Here is a 27,302-nt window from a genome sequence, read left to right as displayed (position 1 = left end):
GTCGTGGGGCGGATTAATGAATATACTTCTTATACTATTGACATATCTCCGAATTAATTTTGTTTTTGGTTGGGGATGGGGATCTTCCAATAATAATGAAACAAATAAAGAAGATGATTATTACAAGATTCTCGGCCTCACTCGTGATGCCACTCCGAAACAGATTAGGAGGGCCTATATAGACTTATCTAAGAAATACCACCCTGATGTTTATAAGGAAGACAATGGCGAAAAGTTCAGGGATATTGCCAAAGCTTATGAGGTATTAAATAGCAACGAAAAGAGATCTATATATGATAAATATGGAGCTGAAGGCTTAAATAATAATCATCCCACTAGCGGTGATTATTTTGGATCTGAAGATTTTGACATTTTCTCCCAATTCTTCGGAGGATTTGGTAAGAAACAAAGGGTGGATAAGGCGGAATCTATTTCATCGCCAATACAATTAGACCTATCTCAGCTGTACAACGGCACAACGTTTGAACTCAAAATTTCAAGACCGGTACTTTGCAAATTTTACAAGGAATGTATAAAGACAAGAAAGGATTGCCATGGACCTGGTGAGTTAATTTTTTATTATATTAAATTATTCTTCTTCCCTTTTCACCTTTTCCGAATTAGATACTAATTCAGGAGTGCGAATGTTAATGCAGCAAATGGGCCCTGGAATGTTAGTACAGCAACAGATGAGAGATCCAAATTGCATAGCAGCTGGGCAAGAGTGGCGCCAAAATTGCAATGTATTTACACTGTTTATATAGGCCTGCCCTAACGGACCAACCACGATTGAACCAATATTATTAGATGTTACCGTATCACCCGGGACTCCTAATGGACACAAACTTATTTTTGAAGGGAAGGGGAAACAATATCCTGGGTTGGAACCAGGTGATATAATTCTGACAATACTAACAAATGAACACGATAGGTAATCGCGTATCTTATGTAGTTTGATACGCGAGGGGGATGATCTAATATACAAATTGAATATATCACTTAAGGATGCTTTGCTCGGATTCAAAGTACACCTGCCTCACTTTGGAAAGAGCCCATTTATGTTTGAACGGTCACGGGGAAATGTTACTAGTGACGGTCAAGTATTTGTGATAAACGATATGGGGATGCCACTCTTCCACAACAACAAACGTTTTGGCCGCTACTTAGTCAATATTTCCGTTACATACCCTGAAACATTAACTAAAAAGCAATTGGATATCATATCAAAGGCTTTTGAGTGATGTTAAATGGGATGATTTTTGTAACATATGTAGACAATTTTAGTATAATTATGAATATAGCCTACACACAGTTTTAACGCAACTTCCACCAGTTTAGTAATTTTTTTATGGCAAATGAGTTCATTATTGAGATATTTGAGCAATGTGCATGAGGTTAGGGCTATGGAGCCCTTGACTCTTCTACAGGGGCTTAAGCAACTAGATTTTCGAAGCAAATCTACCAAGCATTTATGGATTGCATACAAAAAAAGATTAAAGGAAGTGGCTCCAACAATTGATTTTAACCAGTTGTCCATGTTGATTCTAAATATACCTTTATTTGTTGACAGGAATTTTGTATTGCTTGAATCACTGATGGGTAATCTTATTAACAAATCATTTACCGGGCAATTTGACAGTCACAAATCACTAATTAATTTGCTGAAACATTTAAGATCAATTGGCTATACTAATAGCTCGTTTGTCGAATATGTGACTGTTTATTTTGACCAACTTGCATTATCTAAACTTAATATACATATGTTGGCTGATTTGTGCAATAGTATGGAAAATTGCACACAAGAATTTACTTCAAAATTATCCAATACATTCCACTTTCTACTAAAATCGATCGATTTGGACATTTCTGCATATAGTAGTATAGAATCAGCTGCTAAATGTTTAATTGGATTATCCAAACTTTCTAACGGATTGGATCGTGAATTATCAAATATTGGTAAGCAGTTATTGAGCAGATTACAGCCATTTTCCGAACCTCTAACGCCATTATTGTTACTTAATTCAATAATTAGAGATGAAACCTTTGATGTGGAATTGTATGATCAGTATATAAACGATGCACTGGCTAAAATAAATTATGAGAATGTATCAAAGGAAATTGTAAGTAATTTGTTACAATTATCATCCAAAATCAGGACATTGCCGAATATTTTTTTTATTAACGATGTCATAACCAACTCACTTAATTCAAATTTGATAATCTACAATGGAGTTGATACTATAGAACTACTACACTTATGTATCAAAATGGAGAATTGTGAGATAGCTATACGAATAATTGATAATATGAAGATCGGTAAATTGAGTTACAATGAATGCTTAGCATTGCTGGACTGCTTTTACCATCTGAAGAATAAATTCAATATCGATATTGTGAAGGCCGGGTATGTAATGGACCAAATAAATTACCAGTTGTGTTATAAACCCGAAGTTCCATTATTGAAGAAACTAAAGTTGGGATATGTTGAACAACAAACAATTAGTCCAATTAGTGGTGAGGTAATTACCCAATTTTGCTATATTGCATCAATCGCAGCCGAATTTGATGAATCATTTGACGCGGCACAACATATGGTTATTTCAATCGTAAATAGCATTAAATCTCAATATTTGTGGTCAAAACTAACACCAATAGATATACACAACTTACTGTCTTCCATAAGCAAGTATATTGATATTTATTTAGGCTAAAAATTAGACAAGTAGATACATTGGATACTATAGCAACGCTTCTGGACGGTATAAATATTGACCATGCTCTAAATGTTAAAATAACCAAATCATTTGCAGAACTTGGCTACCCTTGGGTTGAGTATTCTAACGTTTTTAGTAGGGGGAGGAAGTATTTAATTGCCAAGTTTGCAAGCTCCAATAATTCACATTTGTTTATTCACAACACAAGTAGTAAGGGTGCTAGCATCATTCGTAATGATGATTGTTTAAAGGCAAACTTTTTGTATGGATTTGCAACAAGAAGTAATGTTATACCGTTCAGAATCAGCAAATTGGTAAATCGAAACCTGTGGAATGTACCTTTTAATTGGCACCATTTGTTTAATGGTTCAAACTGTGACACTCACAAAGTAGCATTGGATAAATTGGAGAATATGATTAGTGATAATGGGTATAAAGTATTTAAAAGGAATGTAAAGTGGAAGGGGTTGTTTAATGTAGATATCCTTGCGATTAAATGTAATATTAGCAAGCCTGGCAAACCCAGTAAATCATTTACCAAAAATTTTGTTGCAATAAATTTGCTGATGCCTGGAGATTTCTACACAGATGGATCAGTTGTATCCCGCAAACGGCTACAACTACACCTACTGGCACTAGACATTGATACCTTGAATGTACATTATGAGGAGGTACTGAGATATAGACAAAATATAGCGACCCAAAGTAATGAAGTTGAGAGACCAAATTAAGAATTGTTCGTACTTTTAAAATTGTATATTAGGAAGAAATTAGTTCAGTTTTAGGAGTTGTTTTAACGAGTTCATTATTGCTTATAAACGATTAATGGATGTTTAACAGTTTAATGACAATTGCAAATGAAAATTAAATATTTCGCACCTATGAAATTAAAAAATTACCATGTAAAAATCTTTATATTTCTATTTAATAATTGTTAACATAAATTATCAGTGCCATAATATCCACTAGGTTAATATAATGACCAGATCGCCCCAAGTCAGAACTTAGTTAAGCTTTTTGGCTCACCCTTAAAAATGGGTGGGTATACCTATTCGCTAAAAATTGACGTATTGGAACAACGAAAATTACCAATTAAAGAGTGTAATGTCAAATCATCCTTAAATCACTCTAAACTAGAAATTTCCAGTTTGCCCAGCGGCACCTTCTCTTCTCAAGGCATAGACATAAAGCCATTTATCATATCAAATGTTGAAGTTGAACCTTTTGATTCAGACATACCCGCATACAATGAGATCATCAATAATGTCCAAGAGAAGCTTGGACAGCTCAAAATTATTCAGGAAAAGGTAATTAACCCTGTTATATATAGGCTATAATGAAGAGCATTGAGAAGCAGAAGATTCAGGCGGAGAGTGAGATTAAAAATGCAAATATTAGCGAGAAACCTTCAGAAAATATTTCATTCAAGTCCCCAGTGCATACATTTGAGAATTGCGATTTGGATATGAAAAAAAAGATTTTATCATTAAGAAAACAGGTATACACATGTATAAATGTGGTTGCGGGAACAATATCTCAGATAAAGAAAACTAGTGAAACAATTATTAGGATAATTTCGGAGGCTAAAATAGCATCGGAAGACCTTTATTGGTTTGTATTATACACCATTGTTGATTCAATATTCAATTGCTGCGATCCTGGGGGGCAAATATTCATTAAACCTAGCTCAGTTTGGCCATTTTCTCATCTTCTTTCCCTCGTATTACAGGAGCCTGCGGCTGTTCGCATATATCATTCATTAGTTGCAAAGCGTAACTTGAACTACATATTTAAGATTAACAACCTGGAAGACCAGGATAAATCGGTTAAGTTTAATGGGAAATACCTAGATGCATTGGTGCGACTACACATGTCCTTATTTGTACTGACAAAAGGTGAGTATTGTTTTTAATTTCATCGCTTTTAGATTGCGTTATAATTTAGACTTTAGTGCAATATGGTCATGGTTTGCGGCAACAGTAAACGAATATACCACTGCACCAAATGGCAATGTTTATATGCCTATAATTTTGTTTGCAAGCTTGGAAATTGCGGGACATTCAGCCCTAAACACATTCCGAGGTCAATTTTCGAAGATTATGATGCTGATAAATGATAATTTGATGATCAAAATTAGGAAATATATCGTACTTGACGATTCAATGAAGGCCGTTTACAATATGTATAGGGAAAGATTTGAGCATTTGATTGAAGATTTTATGAAGCATAAGAGATTTGATGTGCCACAAGGGTACGAAATGAAGCATAAGGAGGAGAAATTACATGCTAACATCTAATTTATATCGCTATTGTATAAAATCCCTACGTCATAATACACATTTAATTTAAATATCAACACTTACATTGTGTAATAATTAGGCTGGATACCCCTACACAGTTATAGAATGCTACGTCGGTATTGGAGATGGCGTAAACAACTCAACACTTATACCGTAAATGCGGATAAACAATTCCCGTGTTAGTATGAATATTTAATCAATTAACCACCATCACCACGAATATTTGCAATTTTGAACTATTAAAAAACAAATTTCAAAGATAAACCACCGGCTACAATAATAGAGCTACCGTCGCGATAAATAGTTCACAAATAATGTAAGCGCTGTTGATGTATTTACTTAGTTATATATAGTTAGATAAATGCTTCGGCTATAAATCAACGAATATGATTATATTAAAGCGATGCCATTGTGATGTAGTATTACCATACACTAGATCAAGCAGAAATGCGATATCTATTGCAAACTCCCAGTTGTTGGCTCAGGATCATTTTAAATAGAGTGCAAGCCTATGGACCTTATCCATGATAGTAGGTGTTATGGAATTTATTGACTCATCAATCAACTTGTCAACGTATGCTTTAATATCAATCTCTTCTCCTATCATGAGCCTCTTGGCCATATCCTCCATCTTCTTCTTGTAATTGTGGCAGTCTGTCGATGTAAAATTCCTAAGCTCGGCAAATGAGTAGTTGTATAGAATAGCAAAGATCAGATTGGCATGCTTGCGCAGTATCGAAAACATGCAATGGCATGCTGAGCGAAACATCTCAAAACCGAGGCTATTCACACCACCAATAAAAGAAACAATTTCTGAACATATTCTAAAGTGGGCATTAACGAAAGGCTTGGGATCGGCTCCAAACATGTACCCAAAATCAATGTGCATAACATTACCACTCACATGTAGTAACAAGTTGTCTAGGTGCCGATCCCCTACGTTGAAGAAGTAAGTAATCATCGAATAGGCTGCTAAGCTGTTAACGAAGTTTTTAAACACTGGAAGCTTAATCAGTTGATCTTGAGACTTATCCATTAATTCCAGATACTCAGCTATGCCACCCGGCAACTTAAGCACCGATGACATGGGGGTTGTATCTGAGATAAACTCAACTATTCCATCAGAGTCCGAAAAGGGCAAAACCTGGTAATTACTGAGCGAAAAATCTATGGCAGTGTCGTTGGATATCATTTCAAATATGTTGATCATTTCAGTTATTAGCTGATCTTGTCTTAGGTCATCACCGTGTTTAAATATGAAAGACTTGTCCCCTGTCTCAGTCTTACAAGTTACATGAATGGGATACTGGTGAGATTTCATTACATAACACTTTTTAGTCACAATTCCCTGAATTGAAATATCTGGGTTGAGAGGAAAAGGGCATTCGTTAGAACAGGACAATATCAATTTGGACAACTTGTCAAATGACTTCATCTCATTTAAACGCCTGTTCTTATCCCTAGCAGACCAAATATCCTTAATTTCATACACCAATTCCAACAAGTTATCTCTAAACGCATGCTGAAGTTTTATTGCTTCGTATAACGATTCGCTGCAAGATTGCATGAATGTTTCAAGTATTTTATCATCCAAGTCTTTGCAGCATAAAAGTGACCAGTAAAATTTACATCCCAGTTTGAAGTCATTAGAGCATTTTTTTAGTAAATAAGTTGATAATGGTCCCTTATGCGACTCCAACTTTAGAGATAACACGAGTGGCGAGATAAAGGGTTGCAGAGAATCCATTTTGTCTAGTATACTTACGGCATATTGTCTTATTATAGCCGATGGATCTAAGGATCCTTTTCGGGGTAAAGATGAAAAGTCTCTGCCAAGTAAATCTAGAATTTGGGCCATACCTGGCGGATTCCAACACGATAGCCAATGTAAGGCAAACTCTGATTCTCTAGACCAATCTACTGCGCGTAAAAACACAGGCAAGGCTTGATGATAATTAGATAGGCACTTTACATTCTTAAATATTAGGGACTTTATAAATGGACTTTCCTGTAAAAACCGCCTAGAAACATCAAAAACTGCGGTAAAAAACTCATCAAAATTCTTAATTCCGTGCAATGGAATTGATAGCAAATACTTTAGTGGTTGATTATTATTCATATCTATTCGTATGATGCTGTTATTGTTCCATTGCTTAAAGGATAAGTCAGCAATAGGGCAATTAATGAGAGAATACCTGTCCAGCGTGTCCATTTCATCCACAAAAAAGGCTTCGCCGTCATACTCACTCGATCTTTCTGTCAAAACACCAAAAACATTGTGATATCCTTGGCAAATCTTCCTATTATTAGCAAACTGAATGAACCTACCAAGTTTTGATGCCATCCTAATCAATTGATGCCTGTTATAAACATTTCTGGACTCGATCCTTTTAAGTAGTATTCCAAATTGTTTTTTGAAATTTGTGACATGGTTCAGACACAATACATGTCCCCTGCAGCAACAAATTGGAGCACTGCAACTCCAATTTGCCTCAAGAGCCTCCTCCATGGCTTCAATAGTATCAGTATTTTCATTTACATACTCAAGAAATATGTTATTCTGATTGACAGGTACGTACTGGCCAAAGGCCACTGGTACCGATGTATCGCCATTCACTGATGAAACAATGATTATGATGGGTTTATATGGGTCGTAATAGGTGATGTGGGAGTTTATTAGCACCGAATATAAATGCGATGAGTCACCCAAAAAATCCAAGTTTCTGAATTTAACTTTAGGGAGATCCTTTCCAGCGTGAGTATGGTTATTTACAGTATCAGAGAGTGTATAAGTACGGCTGGAGGCGTCCAAAATGGAAAGGCGCTTGCCGTGCTGAAATGCCGATATTTTAAAGTCTTCTAGGCAGAGCGAATCTTTCTTAAACAAGACCAATGAGGATATGTTTAATCGCCTTGCCGTATTACTTTCACTGCTTGACATTTTGGCATGGCAGCAGGAGATTGTTTGTGATTAAGGAATCATGATATGCTTTGTTGTGACTATAGCTTTTATTTTGTGAAATTAAATATTACACATTAGAGAGACATGAGATAAATCGCATTGAGCATAAGCACAACGCTAGTTAGACAATGTAGGGTGCCATGTCTGATACCAGTGATATGGATGTGATTCCTTGTGTTCATTGTTTGGAACTATTTAACAAATCACTCGCTACACATGATCACACGCCGGGTTCTGGTATAAATGAATGTAGCAAAAATTCTGATATTTGTGCAATTTGTAAAAATTTATTCATGAATCTCAAATTAGAGTTACAAGTTAGCACGTATAGATTGCCACAAAATATTAATATCTCAACAATAGATGATAAAACTCTAATTGAATTACTGTCAAATGTCCAAATACTGAATAAAAGGAAACTTAACTTTGATTTCCTAGTGCTAATGACCAAGCTGTACCCTGTAACGAATGATATCATTGGTGTTACTAATGAAAACACTGTATATGATAGTTTCTACTTTGAAATACCCGATTTTTCTGTTGTAATAAATAACTTTATTGCATACTATTCGGCACATCACAAATCACTTTCAGATTGTACAGCAAATAACTATCATTTTGGGAACTACAAGTATGTCAAAAAGAAGATTTTGAAACATTTGACTAACATTGCATACACACAATTATCGCAATACATGGAGCAAACTATCAACGAACATAATGAAATAATCCACTTTATCAACACATTATCCACTTCTAACCCACACTTATTTGAACAATTCTCCCGTGTAAAGTTATATTTCAATTACGTAATAAAAGGTTCTCAGTTAGTTCTAGCCAACTTTTTCCCGTGCCGTGACTTAGTTACTTTGACTGGTAAGTACATTTCTATGGGCGCTGTATTGTATAAACCCTTCTATTTCACTATTTATTTATAACTGAAAACGAGCTAAATTAGGATTCTATAATAAGTTATCAAGTGCAATGAGCCAGACCCCATGGAAAGCAGATGGGTTTGCCTTCACCAATCCTGTGGAATCGTCGATAGAACAGTCACTGGCACGCGTGTTCAACACACTGTTCCAATCGTGTGAGTTCAAGCTTATTGCTTCAGGGAGGTATGTTTACTAATTTTTATTATCATGTTTATTAGTTTTTATTATCTCTAAAATTTCTTAATTTTTTGCCGAGATATATTTTGTAGGGAAGATTGTGATGTAAGGATGATGGGCAAAGGCAGGCGATTTGCATTGGAAATATACAATTGTAAATCAGATCTAATTGGTGCCTTTTTTACAATTAAGAAAATATCTACCTCTAATGGTGCTGAGAACCATTGCATAATACCAAACACCGAAGAGATCGATCGCTCTTTCCAAATTACTAGTGAAGATCTAACTAAGATTGTCAATACGATTACTAAGGGTGCCAAAGGCAATGCACTGGAAGCAGTCGTGCAGCTATACAATAAAGCTATTGTGTTTAAATTGCCGGATTGGAGGACTCTAAACCAGGCAACTGCCATAGACCCCAGCAAATTCATCACTAGAATGGTTAAGCAGACTGGGGATATAAAATACCTGAGCGTTCTGTCATTCAGCAACCTAAGATTTACATTCAAGCACAAATCGGTGAGACGGGATTTACAGGAGTCGGGAGAAAGCAAACAAAAAGTATACTCATGTTTAGTGTTATCCACCAGCGACCTACGCCAATCCCATTTGGATATTGCCGAGGTCGCGATAAATCAATCCCCCAAGGGCTTTATAGTTTCTCAGGGCAATCCGTTGAGGATGACCCATAGAAGGTCACAGGCGTATAGGTAAGAAGGCCAATATTGAGGCAGAAGAGAGTCTATTATATATCTACCAAATTGCTGCATGCAAGGCTGTTCATAATGGATATAATAACTGAAGCAGGTATGGCGACACATGCCGGTGATATTGTTTGTGAAATTATTCCGGAAAAATTATCACCAAATATATTACAAGATATAAATCGCATAAAATAAATACATTGCAATGATTTTAGATCTAATCAGTGACGGTTATGACCCAGGCACGTACGTGAAGGAGTTTATAAATGGAGATTTGGGTCGAAGTATGCCTTCGATTAGCCATTTGTTGGGCGGAATAGATTTGTACGTACTTAAATTGGATGTGATTGACATCAAGTACTGGAATTAGCCCAGAGTATGAGCATGTCAGGTGGCAATAGGCACATTCACGTACCGACGCAGTATTGCCCCATAAATCTATAACGCACCACAATTCAGTCAACTTACTATGGCGAAATTACATGAGAGTACATCAAGTGCAAGTGCTAGCTTCGACCCAGAGAAGTGTAATTATAACCTCATTCAGCGGATTATGACGATACTTATGTTTTAACAGAGACAACGCCAACTTACATAAGGCATGGATTTGTTCGAAAGGTCTTTGCTATTTTGTTTGCTCAATTACTAGTGACCCTTGGATTTTCATTGATCTGTTATTTCTACCGAGAATCTGTTCATTCGTTCATATCCAAAAATATCTGGATTTTTCCAACCTTAGCTATATTATCATTTATAACATCCCTTATACTCATATTTTCACCTTCACTCTCTAGGAGATATCCGTTGAATTACGCTATTCTCGTTATAGAAACATTGTATTTCTCATTCATTGTCGGATTGTCATGCGCGTTTACTAAAAGTCCGACTGCCATAGTATTATCCGTCTCTATTACTCTTGGGATCATTCTTCTTGTTGTTCTGTTCACACTCCAGACCAAAATTGACTTCACTAGTATGAACTTTTTTTCATTCAGGATATATTATCTATTTTATTTTATTTAGTTTTGTAACGTTGGTTTTTGGCTTTATTGGTATCTTTGTCCCATTTGACACCCCTCTCAGGATGTTTTATTACGGTTTAGGCGTACTTGGTTATTCACTTTGGATGGTACTTGATCTTCAACTGATTATCGGTGGCAAGACTTACGAATGGACGGTTGATGATTACGTCCCTGCATCACTCTCGCTTTATACAGATGTTATTGGAATTTTCTTAAACGTTCATGGCATGTTTTCTGATAGATAGGTTTTATTATGACCAATACTATTTACTAAGGTAGTGCGGTATTTATGATGAGGAATATTTGTGACACAATCCTGGAGAATAGCCGCAATGATGGACATATCCCTTTCAAGGTAGATGCTATTTCAAGAGGCACAAGAATGGATTAAGTTAAACAAATTGACATTATCGTATTAATATAAGACTAAGGTTATTAAAAATACAATAATATTAGCCATGCTGCCTACACTAGTCTAGTCGAATACTGCGTTTTTGAATGATCTATTGTACCGACCTCAGCTGGTTGCGCGATTATTTTTTTCTGTAGATTATATCCGCTTTGGCTTTGGTTGCTGCTAATAGTGGTAACTTGCACAGAGTTACGTGACGTATTTACTTAACTGGTATATATGGCGTAACAAAGCTAAGATACAATTATGTAATTAAGTAACCCAATTTGTATACCTCGCGTGCCATGGGCAATTTTTAGGCGTTGTTAAATCATGCGCATTCCCATGGCCTACATAGTGAGGAGTGACGCAAAAAATTATCCACAACGCGGACTTTTACAACTTAAATTGCGATGATTTCCATAACACAATGATAATTTTGTATAGCTATTAATGTGTGATATGCACACTGTTTGTGATTTATCATAATAACTGCGGTGGACACATAGTACAGATATATCATGGTTGGAGTGTAAATAGGATAATTACAGACTATGAATGAGTATAAGCGCTTAATGACGTGCTAAAACTACACCTGTGCCTGTTAACATACACTGCAGGCCACAATCAAAGTCCCCATATCTCACGGCGATCAGTCTGTACTAATCAACAACGTCAATTACAGTGATATAATTAAATACTGATCCAATTTTAATTTACAAACTAAGGGCGTTGGTAAGCTAGTCTTTCATCCCAAATCATCAAACTGATATACGCCACTTCTATGCGCCGGGGAAAGCTCCCGTAGCTCCGGCTCATCAAATCCAGGGCCTCCACCACTTTCATATTGGAAAAACGACATAGGATCATCGCCCAAAACGCTTGAATTGTACTTACTGTTCGGAGAGCGTTCCAGTTCTGATATATCCACGTACTGTCTAGTAACGATCATTTGGGTCTCACTTAGGGGCACCAGGTAACGTTCTATGATCGGAGATTGCGGTTGTGAAGAAGAGTTGGAGCTGTATGGATGATTTTGGTAATCAATTTCGATATTGTTTCTTCCACTTGATCCCATTATCCCAAGATTCATGTAATTATTGGCCTCTGTAAGAATGTAATCGGGGTGGTATTGGCTCTCTCGTTCTGCACTAAGTTTTTCAGTCCAGATCCTCTCATATTCGAGCTTTTCAAAGTTTTTCGCGGAGTCTTTAGACTTTTTAACCAGAGAGTTTAGTTTCCTTATTGTTTTTGATCCAGATTGGAGTGTGTCGTTGACGTTCTTCATTTTGACCTCGAGAAGATCTGAATTTTTCTGTATACGGCTAAATAGGTCCCTGGCGCGGGCTTCAGACTCTTCGGCATCCTTGAGTTTTCCGTCGATTCTGTCAGCGTTATTCTGAATATCGTTGATTATTTGGGCCATTGAGTGGTTGATTTCCCTCTTAAAGTCCTCGAAATCTCCGCGTAGGCCAATTAATTCAGTATTAATAGACTCTATTTCTGAGGAAAATTGGTCAGATAACTGTCCTATAACCATCTTATTGTCCTCTGCCGTGAGGTTGGTCCTGCCACTGCCATCTATGACGGAAAGAAGATTTGCCTTAATAGGTGGTTCTACGCCTTTTTGCGATTGTGGATTGGGTACTGGATCCACTTTGACGCTTCCACTTATGGGGGCCAAGTGCAAGGGTTTTTCTTGGATAGTGAGTTTGGAGAATTCTGTGGGTGCTTTTAGGGAGTTCTTTATCCCCCTTATGGAGGAGACCCTATTTTCAAGCTTTTCAAGTATCTCATAAATAATCTTCTCCACGGATTTGTTAATTATGTCATTGCTGATGCTATTTATGGCAGAGTCCATAAGTTCGTTGATAGATTCACTAAAGGTGGGAATGACTTCGTTTTCCAACGCAAAAAGCTTCTTTTGTATTATTTCAAGGTCTAAACTTGGTATCTTTTCCTTGATTAAGTTGTGTAATTTGGCCTCCAGATAATCTAGGCTGGGTACTGACTCCAACCGTTGCATAATGCCCTCCTTGTCAATGCCTGCCCAAAGGGCAGCAAGCTTTTCGTCAAAAACCTTTTCAATCATCTCCATGTGAGCATCTACCCCATCATACCTAGACTTCAAAATTTCTGCTGTTTTTATTGCATGTTCTAGTCTGCTGCCATGGGTAATGACTGTTTCTTCTAGGACCTTTACTCGGTTATCATCAAAAAGCCTGGACAGATCATCGTTCAAGCTAACAATCTGCCCCTGATTTTTGTTTAGTATATCAAATATCTCCTGTAATATCCCCATCATGTCTTGTTTGATCTCATTGACCTTTTCATCAAACTCCATTCCCAACTGATATCTAAGGGCACCAAGCCCGTAAATTTCATCATTTGGGGCACTATTAGTTGTATATCTAGACCTTTCAACCAAACTTTCTGGGTTATTCTGCTGTGCTACAATCAATTGAATTTGAGATTCCACCGAAGCCTCCACTGCCATAATTCGTTCATTGACTGATGAATTCACTTCACATAGTAGCATTTGTTCAGAATTTGAAAGTGAAGATGAAATTTTTTGAACTTGATCAGTAAGGTTATGTAATTTAACATCAAAGGTACGCTCTAATTCATGAATTGATTTGGATGATACTGAGTTTTGCTCTACAATCTTCTTCAAATCCCCTGAAAAAGTCAGTACCTGCTCCTCTAAGCATCCAATTCTATTGCTAATTTTTATCATTTCAGATTTAAAAGGCGAGCCTAATTTCTCCAGCCTTTCATCGATACTATTTTCAATGTGCTTTATCATGGCCTGATTGGCATCCATCAGTGCACTCTTCTGATCCAAAACTTTTGTAAAATTAGACATTTTTTCGGCTAGTTCCTTCTTTAGGTTGTTAAAGTCTTGCTGTATGGGTTTAACCATAGTATCTATATTAGACCTGGCGGTTGATTCGGCCAGACTGCAAAGCTCAGCCCTCAATTGCCCTTTCTCTCCCGCATTGGCGCTAGTTATTCTTTTGTCGATATAACTTTTCAAATCTGCGATTTTTCCATAGACGCTAACCTCCATATCATCCACAATCTCCTTCAAGGACTGTGTGGTGGAGGTTGTAACGTTGACCATATGAGCGAGTCTTTCCACCTCATCAGGCAAAGAGGAATTACATGGAGTATCAGTTGTAGAGCTTGGGGGTGAAGATTGTGGCGAATGAATGAATTTCACTTGATCTTCAACCTGTTTTGTTATTATGGCCAATTTGTCACTGATGCTAGCATCAATATCCCCGATTAGTTTTTCATTGGCCGCTGATGCCAAGGCATTTTGCTCTATTTTCCCGATGATATCTGAGAGCTGTGCATTAAATTTGGTGTCAATTTGAGCCATAAGATCTTCATTGGTATTGTTAATATCATTGTGAATTTGATTTTTCATTGCCTCCACCTTTAATTCAAAGTCTTTGATGAATTCCTCATTGGACTTTTTTATTTTTTCAAATTTATTGTTCAGAATATTTTCTATCTTCGAATCAATATCATTGGTATCAATCTCCTGTGCAGTTGTACCATCACAGCTTTTTTCATTTGTGTTATCATCTCCAATATTATTCATCCTGGTGGAAATCTCCGAGATTTTGTGTTCGATAAAATTTTCAAGATCAGATTGGAAGGCATCCATAATTTCCAACTTGGTATTTTCCATGTTACGTTCCATTTCTACAACGAGGTTTGATATTTTATGGTCAATTACATCTGTTATCTGATGTCTGATGTGTTCACAATCCGCCTCAAATTTATCCAAAATAGCAGAATCTCTTCCGATAGACTGTATTGATGACATGGATAATGACATATTAAGTAGTTTTTGTAGTTTCTGTTGGTTATCTGAATTCTTGGAGGATAATAAATTGATTTCCCTCTGTAGGGAATCATTAAGCGTTCGGTTGGCATCCACTAGTCTATCAAATTCAGAAGACAATCGTTTGAACTCGGTTTTTAATGAGCTAATTTCGGAGGTGTAATCCTTTTTTTCGTTTATGCTAATAAAAGAGTGGACTAGAGACTTGAGGTTGGTCAGATCGTCTATGTATTGATTTCTGTGGGTGTTAACAATAGCATCAATTTCTTCAATCTTAGCGAGAAATTGGCTGCGCAGCTCCAAATTTTCCTTTATTAGTTTGGATACTAAATCGTTGTTTATGTTAGGGGTATTGTAACCACTTTCTCCATCATTCCGTCCAGTGTAGAATGTTTCATTCAGCTGGGTACTTCGTTTGGTATCATCACTTTGGTCTGTACCTGTCATATTTGGATATTGTTTGTAATATTTTGTGATAAAATAACCTAGGAGACCTCTGCCAGAGCCTGTTATATTGACATCCTTGTCGGAATTATTACCATCCCTATCAAAAGAAGCAGCAGAGTCGTCATTTGACATGGCATCTGTGATATTTATAACTATTTTAATATACAATAAAATTAGAGAAAGGCCTCATGATAAGGCAGGTGAAAATACCTACATTGGGTCAATACGTGGCCTCATATATTGTGCACATATGTTCACCCGTGCCCAAGTAAGGTCTCCAGAATTTATCCGTTTTTTCTCAACAGGTGCCCATACTAGCCAACTTAAAATTAAGTTGAACGAAACTTTGAATATCAAAATCACAATTTCATCTCTTACTCCATACGAAAATGCCAAAGTACTTAGTGTTAACGGAAAAAATCAGGTAAATGATTGGGAGAATGACACAAAGCGTATCAATTTGGATATAAAGGCAAATAGATATGATTTTATTGGCCTAGGAATTGGACCACTAGATCTTAAATTGATAGAAGATATATCTAGAGTTGATTCTAGTAATCGCACCAAAACATCAAAGAACAGAATGGCTGTTGCTACCTTTGGTCACTTTTTACCAATTATAGAACAAATAAATTCGTTGCAGCTTAGTTTTGGCGACATTGGCAGGAATAAGATTTGTGAAATGTGCAGCTTTGGGGAGGCCACAAGGGAATCCCCTAGGGAGCTTTTTTATTTTTTTCATCACATTGCAATAACTCGTAACAGAGATCGAAGTATATGACCACGTATCATGTAGGTATTAAAAATTGGAGTGCTGCTATTAAGGATACTATGCCAACTTTCTACTCTGCAATAGTAACTGGCAACGCAAATTACATAGCATACAACATACACAAATTGTTAAAATATCGCAGTTTCCCTAATGTTAACAATTGTGGCGCTGTTTACAATATCCTTCTGATTGTTGAGCAACCAAGCTTCTACACTGTTAGCGAGATATTGGAGAATAACCTACAGCAGTGGCTGGATAATAACGTAGTTTTTGATGAAGAAATAAAAAAACTTACTCGAACCAGGGCTGCAGGCTGGTATTTTTTTTTCGCATATGGAGTAATAGCACCCATAATCGTGGCATCACTCACATCCGCTTATATTCTAGTGACTACTGTTAGGAATTACAAAAAGGGTATTTAGGCTATAATTTAGATGGTATAGTCTCCATTAGTGGCAGGATAGATCAAATTAATCACTCCGAAAAAATTGATCAAGATGCCCTTGTGATAAATGCAGAGTATCTAAGGGACACTAGGTGCAAGGCCTTTAGCAGGAAGGAGAGAAGGGAGAGAGAAGTGATCTGGGACTACCCTTATAAGAGTTTGTTCAAGCAGTCAAGATCGCTAGAACGCGACTAGCAACTTTCTTGTTCTATAACACCCGTAGCCGTAATCTATGATTTACCTCCTGCCATTTAGCGCCCTTGATCCCGAAGACCTTGATTCACTCCTACTCATGGAGGTGGAACCCCTACCACTATGGCTCCCATCATAGCTCATACGACTGCTTTCATAACTTGGAGATCTTTTGCTACTTCTGTAACCTTTGCTATATTCCTTTCTTGAGCGTGACATTTCCCTATCCCTGGGTCCTGATCTATCCCTATCCCTGGGCTCTGACCTATCCCTATCCCTGGACCCCGATCTATCTCTGTACCTGGGCCCTGATCTATCCCTATACCTGGACCCCGATCTATCCCTATACCTGGACCCCGATCTATCCCTATACCTGGACCCCGATCTATCCCTATACCTGGACCCCGATCTATCCCTATACCTGGACCCCGATCTATCCCTATACCTGGACCCCGATCTATCCCTATACCTGGACCCCGATCTATCCCTATCCCTGGGCCCTGATCTATCCCTATCCCTAGAGTAATATCTAGGAATACTGGGGCTGCGAGATCTAGATCTAAGCGCATTTTTTGTCCTGTAACCTTTTGGTCTATGAGAATACCCCCTTCCATATCTCCCATGTCTATTTTTGCCATGACCATCTGCAACGATACCTGGCTTCCTTCTGGTGCAATTTCTGGGACTCGAACCCGATATTGCGCTACTACTCCTGCTTGTTGCATGGGGGTCACTCGATCGGCCAGAACATCTTGATCTACTACTAGTCGAATTAGTGGCGCTATAGCTCCCACTCCTACTGGTTAGGGATTTTCCATTGTCATAGACCGAGTGGCGATCTTCTTTTATGCCAAATGCCTCTGCTGCCCGTTCTAATTGCCTATACTTGAGTTCTGCCTGCCTATGGGTGTCGAGCCTGTGTTGATTTTTGCTTACTTTGCTGCATCGGCTTGGTGTACATTTACATTTTCTCTTTCCATCTCGATCCGTTGTATGGCTATAGCGCGTTCCTGTTCCACCTTCGTTTTGATGTCATGTTCGCTACAGCCTTCTGCCTTCAACTTATCTATCAGCTCCAGAAGTTGTACCTCTACTGCCCTCCTTCTTTCATGTTCAAGCAGGCTAGGATCCATCCTAGTCCTAACCTTAGCTTTAACTATTTTTAGGTCATCTTTTGGGCCTGAACGTTTTATGGGACACGTAGCGAGGCTTCTTTGGATATAGCCATTAGTTCCACTACCACGTGGTGTTGGCAATCCGATATTATTGAACATTTATGATTATATACATTAGCTATCACGGTAATGAGTAGTTATATTGATATTTTAGATATATAATATATGTATATCGACTTGTGGTGGGGTACTGTGTATGTATGACAAGTGTCATTGGTCTATGTAGAAGCCCATTTTGCGCGACCTTTGGTCACTTATCAACACTAAACAGTTTCGATTTAGGTATGTGTAACTAATATAGCAACCAGGGTCGTGGAATCTGCTGTCAAACGGGCCCATATAGATCCCAAATGGGTCAAATCGGTGTTTTGGGGGCAAGTACTGCCTCAATTGCAAAATATTAACTGTATTACCAAGGGTTTGGATGATATAGGTATGAAATTTCTGACTTTAGGTCTTAATAATTGTAATGTAACAACCATTAATTCCCTTTGTAACAGCGGCTTGAGCTCTATCATTTTGGCCAATAAAATGACTAATGGTGGATTGGGTATAACAGTGGCAGGTGGAGCAGATTCGCTATCTAATGCACCTTATTTGTTGAAGTAATCACTATTCTTATTTAGAAACAATTTTAACGCTAATGTCAACATAAATGGTGAAAAATACAATGACGGCGTGCTGTTTAATAGCATTAAAATCGATTATTTAAGCGAAAAGTCATCTAAAGTTGTATTTAAAAAATTCAAATAGAATAATGGAATGTTAAGTGATTATAACATCACAAAAAGTGATATAGAAAAGTTTAAAGTTGCTACATGGAAACGAACGTTGGATTGTTTATCAGCTAACATTTTGGAGCAGGAAATCACTCCATTTAAAGTAAAACTTGGTAAATTTTTTTCGATATAGCGCCCCAAAAGCACGAAAACAAAGTCTGGATATCGCAGACAGAACGGATTGTTCACAGGGATCAACTACTAAGTGACATCCCTGAATTTCACAAAAACAATGAAAATACAGCGCTGTTGGTTGATGGGGCTTGTGCAATTGTCCTAGCTTCTTCTGATGTTGTTAAAAAGCATAAGCTGGGAGAGATTACAAGGTAGTTTCCTTGGTTATTCAGGATTGTGGCAACCTCAGAATGTAAATCAGATAATCTGGAGAGTAGTATAAAGGATTCACTCATTGAATGTCTAAGGGAAGCTAATTTATCGCAATCAAAGGTAAAAAATACATCCTATGTAGATCGATGTATATGAATTACAGGATCAATTTACATATATACCTCTGTTTATTAGTAAAATACTGAATATCGATATTTGCAGGATCAATTTGCATGGAGGATCTACTGCTATTGGGTTTTGCCCGGGGGCTTCGGGTGCCAGGTTGGCAATATCTTTGACCAGTGTCTTAAAGTCCAGGGGCTTGAGGTACGGGTGTGCTGTGGCCATTAATAGACTGGGACAAGTGTCAACGCTTATACTGGAAAATCAATCGTACAATTAAAAATAATTCTATATTTTTAGGGTTATAGCAGAGATACATGATTAAGTGACACATTTTTACACATTAAGTATTAGGTATTACAATTTACAAGTTTAGCATATAAATTTGATAGTAATTTTAAAGTTTAGTGATAATATAGAATAAATATACGGTAATATATAGGGTACATGAAAAATGTAGAGTTTTTATAACGTAACTATGGATTTACCCATTTAAATGTCATTCAAGATGGATCGATTTTAGCAATAAATAAAGTGAATATGAGGAATTATACTGGATGTTAAATATGAGGATAAATGCCGGCTGTAGGTAGGATCGTTGGGAATATGAGTGTGATTATAAACAAATAATAGTTGAAAATGTTAAAATGTAAATTTGACATAAATTATGCACAATTAAAGTAAACGATACGCACAAATATGTGTCTACTACAGAATAATTTTGTTCTTAACGATGATTTGTTTAAAAAATCTAAACCAACTACACTTTATTAATTAGTACAATTTGTTTTGCTCACTATAATGGCAAAGTCACTACCTTCATACAAGGAAAACTCAACGATCCGTTCACCTGTGTGGGGATCGCCAAACAATGGTAAACTTCACCGTGGACCAAATCCGGGAGATCATGGGTAATCCGAAAAACATTCGGAATATGTCAGTCATTGCCCATGTCGACCACGGAAAATCTACTCTTACGGATTCTTTGGTTTCTAAAGCTGGCATCATCTCAGCAAAGGCTGCCGGTGATGCCCGTTTTACAGACACCCGTGCTGATGAGCAGGAACGTTGCATTACCATAAAGTCTACTGGAATCAGCATGTACTTTGAACATGATCTTGAGGATGGGAATGGGAAACAACCTTTTCTAATCAATCTAATTGATTCTCCAGGACATGTCGACTTTTCCTCAGAAGTGACAGCAGCACTCAGGGTAACTGACGGTGCCCTTGTGGTTGTGGATACAATCGAAGGCGTTTGTGTCCAGACTGAAACTGTGCTACGACAGGCGTTATCAGAACGTATTAAGCCCGTCCTGCACGTAAATAAGGTAGATCGTGCATTATTAGAATTGCAAATGGATCCAGAAGAGATTTATCAAACCTTCTCGCGCACAATTGAAAATGTAAATGTTATCATATCAACCTATACTGATTCTTTGATGGGTGATGTACAGGTTTACCCTGAAAAGGGAACAGTTAGTTTTGGGTCCGGGTTACATGGTTGGGCTTTTACCATTGAAAAATTCGCCAGAATATATTCTAAGAAGTTTGGAATTGAAAAATCTAAAATGATGCAAAGGCTTTGGGGGGATAACTTTTTTAACGCTAAGGAGAAGAAGTGGACAAAGTCAGAAGTGCCTGGCTCCAAACGTGCCTTTACCCAATTTATCATGGAACCCATTTGCACCTTGTTCACATCCATTATGAATGATGATAAGGAAAAGTATGGGAAAATGCTTACCACAATTGGCGTTGAATTGAAGGGTGATGATAAGGAATTGACAAGCAAAGCTCTACTGAAGCGTGTTATGCAATTGTGGCTTCCTGCGGGAGACATTTTGCTGGAAATGATTGTATCCCACTTACCTAGTCCATTTGTTGCACAAAAGTACAGGGTTGAAAATCTATATGAGGGCCCTATGGACGATGAGGCAGCAAATGGAATACGTAATTGTGACCCAAATGCACCCCTGGTAATGTACATATCCAAAATGGTTCCCACGTCCGATAAGGGCAGGTTTTATGCCTTTGGCCGCGTGTTCTCAGGTACAGTAGCTACGGGACAAAAGGTGAGAATTCAGGGACCTAATTATGTCCCTGGAGAGAAAAATGATCTATTGATCAAAAACATCCAACGCACAGTGCTCATGATGGGCAGATATACTGAGCAGATCCAGGATGTTCCATGCGGTAATACATGTTGCCTGGTGGGTGTGGATCAGTACATTCTCAAGAGCGGTACTATAACTACATGCGAAACTGCTTACAACATTGCAAGCATGAAATATTCTGTCTCTCCTGTCGTGAGAGTGGCAGTAAAGCCAAAGGACTCCAAGGAATTGCCCAAGCTTGTAGAAGGACTCAAGAAACTGAGCAAATCCGACCCACTTGTGGTTTGTACCACGGAAGAAAGCGGCGAACATATCATTGCAGGCTGTGGAGAACTACATGTTGAAATTTGTCTCAAAGACTTGAGGGACGAGTACGCCCAAATTGACTTTATCGTTTCGGATCCTGTGGTCTCATACCGCGAAACAGTATCAGCGCCTAGTAGTATTACTTGTTTATCAAAATCACCGAATAAGCACAATAGGTTGTACATGACAGCTGAGCCCTTTGCCGATGGATTGGCCGAGGAAATTGAGGATGGAAAGATTACGTCGCGTGATGATGTCAAGATCAGGGCTAATGTATTGGCTGAAAAGTACAACTGGGATAAGAATGCGGCGCTAAAGATCTGGTGCTTTGGCCCAGAGACAGTAGGTCCAAACATTTTAGTTGACTGCACAAGTGGTGTGCAGTATCTCAACGAAATTAAAGACCATTGCAATTCTGCCTTTCAGTGGGCCTCCAAGGAAGGTGCTTTGTGTGATGAAAATATGCGTGGCATTCGATTCAACCTGAACGATGTTACAATGCATGCGGATGCTATACACAGAGGTGCAGGGCAAATCATGCCAACATGCAGACGCTGTTTGTATGCATGCCAACTAACAGCTCAGCCGAAACTACAGGAACCAATTTTTTTAGTGGATATCAATTGCCCTCAGGTGAGTAACTATTACATTAGATTTTGGTATTTTGATAAATTCGTTCTAAACTGTCCTCCGAAACCCCCACATATAAACTACAAATGATTATTTGTTGGTGTTTGGCTTTTGTTATATGTTAGTATAACTTGTGATAAGACGTGAAATTTATGTGTGTTAAAATTTTCGTTCTTTTGTTTTTTTTGTTTTGGGGACGTGTTTAAAAGGTTAAACTAGCTATTATATTTGCATGTGTTTAAATGATCACTTGTTGTTTTTTCAAAGTTAAATTCCACATATAATTCATCGTCGACATGCCCTATTGAATGGATTTAAGTGTTGAACTTTGAGAATTTATTATTTAAAAATTTAACCATATATAATATATAACGGATATAACATAGGATGCCGTCGGTGGAGTGTATAGTACACTAAATCAACGCCGTGGGCATGTATTCCATGAAGAGCAACGTGCGGGTACTCCTCTGATGGAAATTAAAGCATATTTACCCGTGGCCGAATCGTTTGGCTTCACTTCGGCCCTGCGGGCTGCCACTTCAGGGCAGGCCTTCCCACAGTGCGTGTTTGACCACTGGTCGCTCCTCTCTGGAGATTCGTTGGAGAAGGGGAGCAAGATCAACGAGTTGATCTTGGCCATTAGGCAGAGGAAGGGTATAAAGGCCGAGATTCCTTCCCTTGACAATTATCTGGATAAATTATAATATAACGTTATATCTTGGCTGAGTTTGTCAAGCATTCAGACTATAACGCGTTTATAATTTTTGAGTATACTGTCAGCATTTGCCCTGCTTTTATAGTATTATTTGCGGTTATATTGGTTATTTCAGATGGACCTATGCTATGTGGAGGTTCCTTAGTACCTAGACCTAGTGGCCATGTTAGGGGTGGGACATAGCCTGGGTCTAACGTATCTGTGGATGAGGTGTTAGAAGAGTCCTTTAGAAAACGTATGGCCTGTTACTGTATAGGAGGAGGGTAAAAAATAAGGGGATGAGGAGGATTATTATATTCCAGTGCGATCGTAACACAATTTCACTGTATGCTTGACAAATGGAAAAGCTAGTGTAGCACAGATTAAGATGTTTACCATATACCCCTCAACACTGTTAAGCGGAGTAATCGCGTAACGATTCCTATATAGACCGCTCTCAAATTTAGAAACACGTATCCAGTTATGAAACAAGTAAGGCCATACACAAAATATGGTGCTATTGTTCCCATTATTTTTTCGTTTGTTCGGATGGACAACATAGAATCACTGAAACTTGACGAAATAGATATTTTCCTGGAAGAAAAAATATCTGACGAACCGCCAGTGAATGACGAACGCATTGCACGCGTATTGACCGAGTCTAACAGATTGTTTAACCACATAGTTTCACAAATTATCTACTTATACTACCAATCGTTCCACTACGGTGCAACTAATTCTTAATTTAGACTTTGGTTTAAATTGTAAAAATATTCATCTTCTGATTAAACGTCTACATAACACTCTATCTCACTGTATAGGTATTTAAAATCACAAATAGATTACAAGGAACCTCCAAATTTGTCAATTAAAAAGTTGCTGTTTGAAATAGAAAATTATTCGCTCGATAAATCATTAAATGATCCTGAAATAAACGAGTCACTCGTTTATTTCCCTAAAAAGTGTCCCATCACTCAAATACACTTCACTGATCCTGTCACACAGAGGTACTATATTTTATCTCCCATCATTTTCCTCCTAAAAATTTTTATTCTAAATTCATCTGCTATAATTTCACTCAGATTTTCCCTAGACCCGGAGGCCTGTCCTCATACTTACGAGCGTACTGCCATCGCTAGATACCTTAACAGTTGCGACAAGAAGATCTGCCCTGTGGCAGGTATCATTTTATTTTCACTTAGGCTGTGGAAGGTTTGTTAAACCAACCAATTTGACAAAGGATTGGGATGTTTTGCATACAATTTATGTGCATGATTTAAATTGTCTAGCGACGACCAACCACTAATGTTGTAACTAGGTTATTCGCACAGGTTTGTCCAATTGAAGATAAATAACCTATATTTAGTAAATCTTAACTGATAAAAGTTACTAATTAATCACATTGTCAACAACTATTATACTGAATATATTTGGAAAATGCCATTTTCTAAATATCTTACAATCACGTCATGAACAGTGCATTCCTTTATGCCTCAAGGTTATCTCATAAGAGAGATAAGGGACCCCTTGATAAGTGTCAAATTTTTGATCCAAAATCCCAGGTTGAGCATAAAATCAACTTGCTTCTGCAACACTTAAAAACCTGCAATTTCGCAATTGTTCACAGCGGTGCAGGAGTCTCTACTTCCAGTGGAATTTCAGACTTTCGTGGGCCCTGTGGTATATGGACAATTGAGAAGAATTGCGGTAAGAAACTCCAAGTAGATAGCGACTGTACCTTAAGGGATAATAGTTTGGTTGTTCAGTATGGCAAGGTTTTCCAAAAGGCTGTAGATATTTGGCTAGCATTACCATCTAAAGTACATTTGATTATCGCAAAACTAGTTACTACTGGCCATATCAAACATATTATTACGCAAAATGTGGACAGTTTGCACAATTGTAGAGGGCTCAAATTCTCTCAAATTTCTGAACTGCATGGGAATTTGTTTGTTGAGGCCTGTGAGGTATGTGGTAGAAGGTACTTGCGTGCGTTTGTAATACCATCAATTAGTTTCATGCCAAGTGGGCATTATTGTGGTATGTGCACTACTATTTAGGTTTATGCTCATTTCCACCAGTGGGGATTTGTACAGATGTTGTGTTAGATTGGTTTGATTCATACGATCCGTTATATGAATATCAGGCGATTCATTACAGTAAACTGGCAGATTTACATTTGTGTCTAGGCAGCAGCTTAGCGATTCAGCCAGCTTGCGAATATCCCTCTGTTGAGTATTATCGTCGTCCTGATTCTAATTTGTACATTGTAAACTACCAGAAGACGTCACTTGACGATGAAGCAACTCAAGTTATTCATGAAGATGTCAACTATGTCATTACTCAGCTCGTTTCTAACAATTTTAATGAGAATTCAGTGAACGTATCATATGGTGTAAGAAAGAGGTTTAAAAGGGCAGCAGCTCAAAAATCGGCGCTAAATATGGATATGATCAACAAATATGGTAAAACTATGAAAGACATTGACCTTACAGTTCATAAATCACATGTAAAATCAGAAACTGGCACTGATGTGGATATTAAAAATGAAGATAGTAGAGGCGTACATGGCATTGAAATGAAGATCAAGAATGAATGTAATGAGTTTCCATTTGATGAATCTGAAATATATTGTGACAAGAGTGTATACCTGACTATTTTGCGACTGCCTTTAAATAGCCCACATGATTTGTATTACATGGAATATTTACCGATACTGAAAAATAAGGAACAGCCTGATCCAATTTACCCAGATATGGACTGGCAATTCTATCCCTTGTCACAATCCGATATAAAGGAAAACACTTTACAAATATTCCTTGTTAAATGCGCCTCCATAGTTTCAATTGATGGCGTAAGTGCCCAAGCTGTAGACAGTGTGAGAGGTTTGTGGAAGATAACAATCAACAATGATACAGCTGTGACGCTGAATATGTGGTACAATACTAGTATCTCGTTTAAATTGATCTACAATGATCAATCGAAAGGTTTGTATATTCTTTACACAGGCATAGAAGGGAATTTGTTTAAATGTGTAATAGCATATGCGGATGGAAAACAGGTTCCCAAAGTATCTCTATGTACTAGAGAGGTTACGTTATCTACACCATTGGTCAATGTAATAGGGTATAATATGAGCTTCAACGGGCACATTGGCGATAAGGATGACAAGTGTCTAATGGGGCTGATTGCTACGTTAAGCTGCGGTGAAGAGGATTATAGTAACCTCCCAGAGTACGAGTCGATAAAATCATTTCAATTGATTTATAATGCATTTACTGTGGTATGCAAAACACTAAAAGTTTCAGGCAACAACCTCACAGAGCCTACAAGTCATAGCATGTCTGCACAGCCCCTTTTTCGTTTAATTTTGAAGAATTTCAGCGAATTAAATGGCAATAAGCCCATACAAAGCATAATATCAGTTGAAGATGTGTCATATTTGCCTGTGATTCGGGTGAACAAGGATTGCTTAGGTGAACTGGTGGTTGATGGTGCCTGTAACATATTTGGCAATCCTCTAAAAGTGCCTCCTAAGAAGCGTAGATTCACAAATGTTTGTTTTTTGAAGCCTGCATCGGATGGATTAAGTCGATTTGAGCAGCTTACAATTAACTATCTGTACAAGCATTTACACGATGCAAGTGTGAAGGGTGTTAGTGACCAATTGCTTGGAGAATTAATTGCAAGGATCCCTTTGTGGACCATAAACTATTTGACTGATATTTTAGAGTGTCGTTGATATATTGTAAAGTATATTATTTAAGAATTGAATGGGATTCATTCTTAAATACTTGTGCCTCATCGTAACATACTTTGGTATAATCGATTAAAATTATAAGTATCAAATGTATTATCAATTATTTGTATTTAGAGTTTAATAAATATATGGCATCATTAGCGTTTTGGATAGTATAACAAATAGTGGGAAATGATTAATAAAAATGGTAATTAAATCACAATATTAACATATTTGACGGGTTTCATTATTGCACGAGATGTCGTATACATGTATGATAATATATAATTAAAATTACTTTTATGTGCAAGTAAGCATCAGAACATTTATATCATCATTAGGAGGGAATTAAGGTAGGTTGTCTAATAGCGAGTATTAGGTAACTCCTGAATAATAGTTGGATAAATAAGTAGATCAATTGTGCATTATGTTTAATTGATAATTTGCAAATAATTATTGATAAATAAATAAACAATGGATAATAGTACATTAAAATAAG

The 27,302-nt window shown here is 37.4% G+C and overlaps 13 protein-coding genes across 13 annotated transcripts; 10 read left to right on the top strand and 3 right to left on the bottom strand.

Annotated features, from left to right (window-relative positions):
- Positions 1-16: 16 nt before the first annotated feature.
- BMR1_03g04505 (DnaJ homolog subfamily A member 4) lies at positions 17-1,241 on the top strand (the record flags this gene model as incomplete). The annotated part of the gene is made up of 4 exons (XM_021482277.1): positions 17-563; positions 637-743; positions 765-931; positions 953-1,241. The coding sequence occupies 4 exons, from the start codon at positions 17-19 to the stop codon at positions 1,239-1,241; spliced, it is 1,110 nt and encodes a 369-aa protein (XP_021338813.1).
- Positions 1,242-1,403: 162 nt separating this feature from the next.
- BMR1_03g04497 (hypothetical protein) lies at positions 1,404-3,445 on the top strand (the record flags this gene model as incomplete). The annotated part of the gene is made up of 2 exons (XM_021482276.1): positions 1,404-2,686; positions 2,707-3,445. 2 exons carry the CDS (start codon positions 1,404-1,406, stop codon positions 3,443-3,445), a joined length of 2,022 nt encoding a protein of 673 aa, XP_021338812.1.
- A 303-nt stretch (positions 3,446-3,748) lies between these two features.
- On the top strand, positions 3,749-5,011 carry BMR1_03g04496 (conserved Plasmodium protein, unknown function; the record flags this gene model as incomplete). The annotated part of the gene is made up of 3 exons (XM_012794056.2): positions 3,749-4,021; positions 4,045-4,609; positions 4,659-5,011. The coding sequence occupies 3 exons, from the start codon at positions 3,749-3,751 to the stop codon at positions 5,009-5,011; spliced, it is 1,191 nt and encodes a 396-aa protein (XP_012649510.2).
- Positions 5,502-7,955, bottom strand: BMR1_03g04495 (phosphatidylinositol 3-kinase; the record flags this gene model as incomplete). Its single annotated transcript, XM_012794055.1, has 1 exon — positions 5,502-7,955. One exon carries the CDS (start codon positions 7,953-7,955, stop codon positions 5,502-5,504), a length of 2,454 nt encoding a protein of 817 aa, XP_012649509.1.
- Positions 7,956-8,116: 161 nt separating this feature from the next.
- BMR1_03g04490 (Putative tRNA pseudouridine synthase Pus10) lies at positions 8,117-10,162 on the top strand (the record flags this gene model as incomplete). The annotated part of the gene is made up of 5 exons (XM_021482275.1): positions 8,117-8,852; positions 8,935-9,094; positions 9,181-9,798; positions 9,819-9,895; positions 10,035-10,162. 5 exons carry the CDS (start codon positions 8,117-8,119, stop codon positions 10,160-10,162), a joined length of 1,719 nt encoding a protein of 572 aa, XP_021338811.1.
- A 99-nt stretch (positions 10,163-10,261) lies between these two features.
- On the top strand, positions 10,262-11,059 carry BMR1_03g04485 (Protein lifeguard 3; the record flags this gene model as incomplete). Its single annotated transcript, XM_012794053.1, has 3 exons — positions 10,262-10,319; positions 10,340-10,765; positions 10,788-11,059. The coding sequence occupies 3 exons, from the start codon at positions 10,262-10,264 to the stop codon at positions 11,057-11,059; spliced, it is 756 nt and encodes a 251-aa protein (XP_012649507.1).
- On the bottom strand, positions 11,954-15,640 carry BMR1_03g04480 (hypothetical protein; the record flags this gene model as incomplete). The annotated part of the gene is made up of 1 exon (XM_012794052.1): positions 11,954-15,640. One exon carries the CDS (start codon positions 15,638-15,640, stop codon positions 11,954-11,956), a length of 3,687 nt encoding a protein of 1,228 aa, XP_012649506.1.
- On the top strand, positions 15,759-16,920 carry BMR1_03g04475 (conserved Plasmodium protein, unknown function; the record flags this gene model as incomplete). The annotated part of the gene is made up of 3 exons (XM_012794051.1): positions 15,759-16,281; positions 16,305-16,694; positions 16,715-16,920. 3 exons carry the CDS (start codon positions 15,759-15,761, stop codon positions 16,918-16,920), a joined length of 1,119 nt encoding a protein of 372 aa, XP_012649505.1.
- Positions 16,963-18,191, bottom strand: BMR1_03g04470 (Serine/arginine repetitive matrix protein 2; the record flags this gene model as incomplete). Its single annotated transcript, XM_012794050.1, has 2 exons — positions 16,963-17,833; positions 17,854-18,191. 2 exons carry the CDS (start codon positions 18,189-18,191, stop codon positions 16,963-16,965), a joined length of 1,209 nt encoding a protein of 402 aa, XP_012649504.1.
- On the top strand, positions 18,293-19,601 carry BMR1_03g04465 (acetyl-CoA C-acetyltransferase; the record flags this gene model as incomplete). Its single annotated transcript, XM_021482273.1, is given in 8 exon segments — positions 18,293-18,374; positions 18,394-18,525; positions 18,547-18,697; positions 18,719-18,824; positions 18,846-18,984; positions 19,005-19,197; positions 19,219-19,318; positions 19,341-19,601. 8 exon segments carry the CDS (start codon positions 18,293-18,295, stop codon positions 19,599-19,601), a joined length of 1,164 nt encoding a protein of 387 aa, XP_021338810.1.
- BMR1_03g04460 (elongation factor EF-2) lies at positions 20,229-23,074 on the top strand (the record flags this gene model as incomplete). The annotated part of the gene is made up of 2 exons (XM_012794048.2): positions 20,229-22,373; positions 22,757-23,074. 2 exons carry the CDS (start codon positions 20,229-20,231, stop codon positions 23,072-23,074), a joined length of 2,463 nt encoding a protein of 820 aa, XP_012649502.2.
- Positions 23,075-23,547: 473 nt separating this feature from the next.
- Positions 23,548-24,370, top strand: BMR1_03g04455 (conserved Plasmodium protein, unknown function; the record flags this gene model as incomplete). The annotated part of the gene is made up of 5 exons (XM_021482272.1): positions 23,548-23,791; positions 23,814-23,885; positions 23,906-24,071; positions 24,147-24,244; positions 24,267-24,370. The coding sequence occupies 5 exons, from the start codon at positions 23,548-23,550 to the stop codon at positions 24,368-24,370; spliced, it is 684 nt and encodes a 227-aa protein (XP_021338809.1).
- Positions 24,534-26,806, top strand: BMR1_03g04450 (NAD-dependent protein deacetylase Sir2B; the record flags this gene model as incomplete). Its single annotated transcript, XM_021482271.1, has 3 exons — positions 24,534-25,104; positions 25,125-26,051; positions 26,073-26,806. The coding sequence occupies 3 exons, from the start codon at positions 24,534-24,536 to the stop codon at positions 26,804-26,806; spliced, it is 2,232 nt and encodes a 743-aa protein (XP_021338808.1).

Source organism: Babesia microti, chromosome III (genome assembly GCF_000691945.2).
Source record: "Babesia microti strain RI chromosome III, complete genome".
In the NCBI taxonomy this organism is placed as follows: Eukaryota; Apicomplexa; class Aconoidasida; order Piroplasmida; family Babesiidae; genus Babesia; species Babesia microti.
This window is presented reverse-complemented; position numbering and strand designations above follow the sequence as displayed.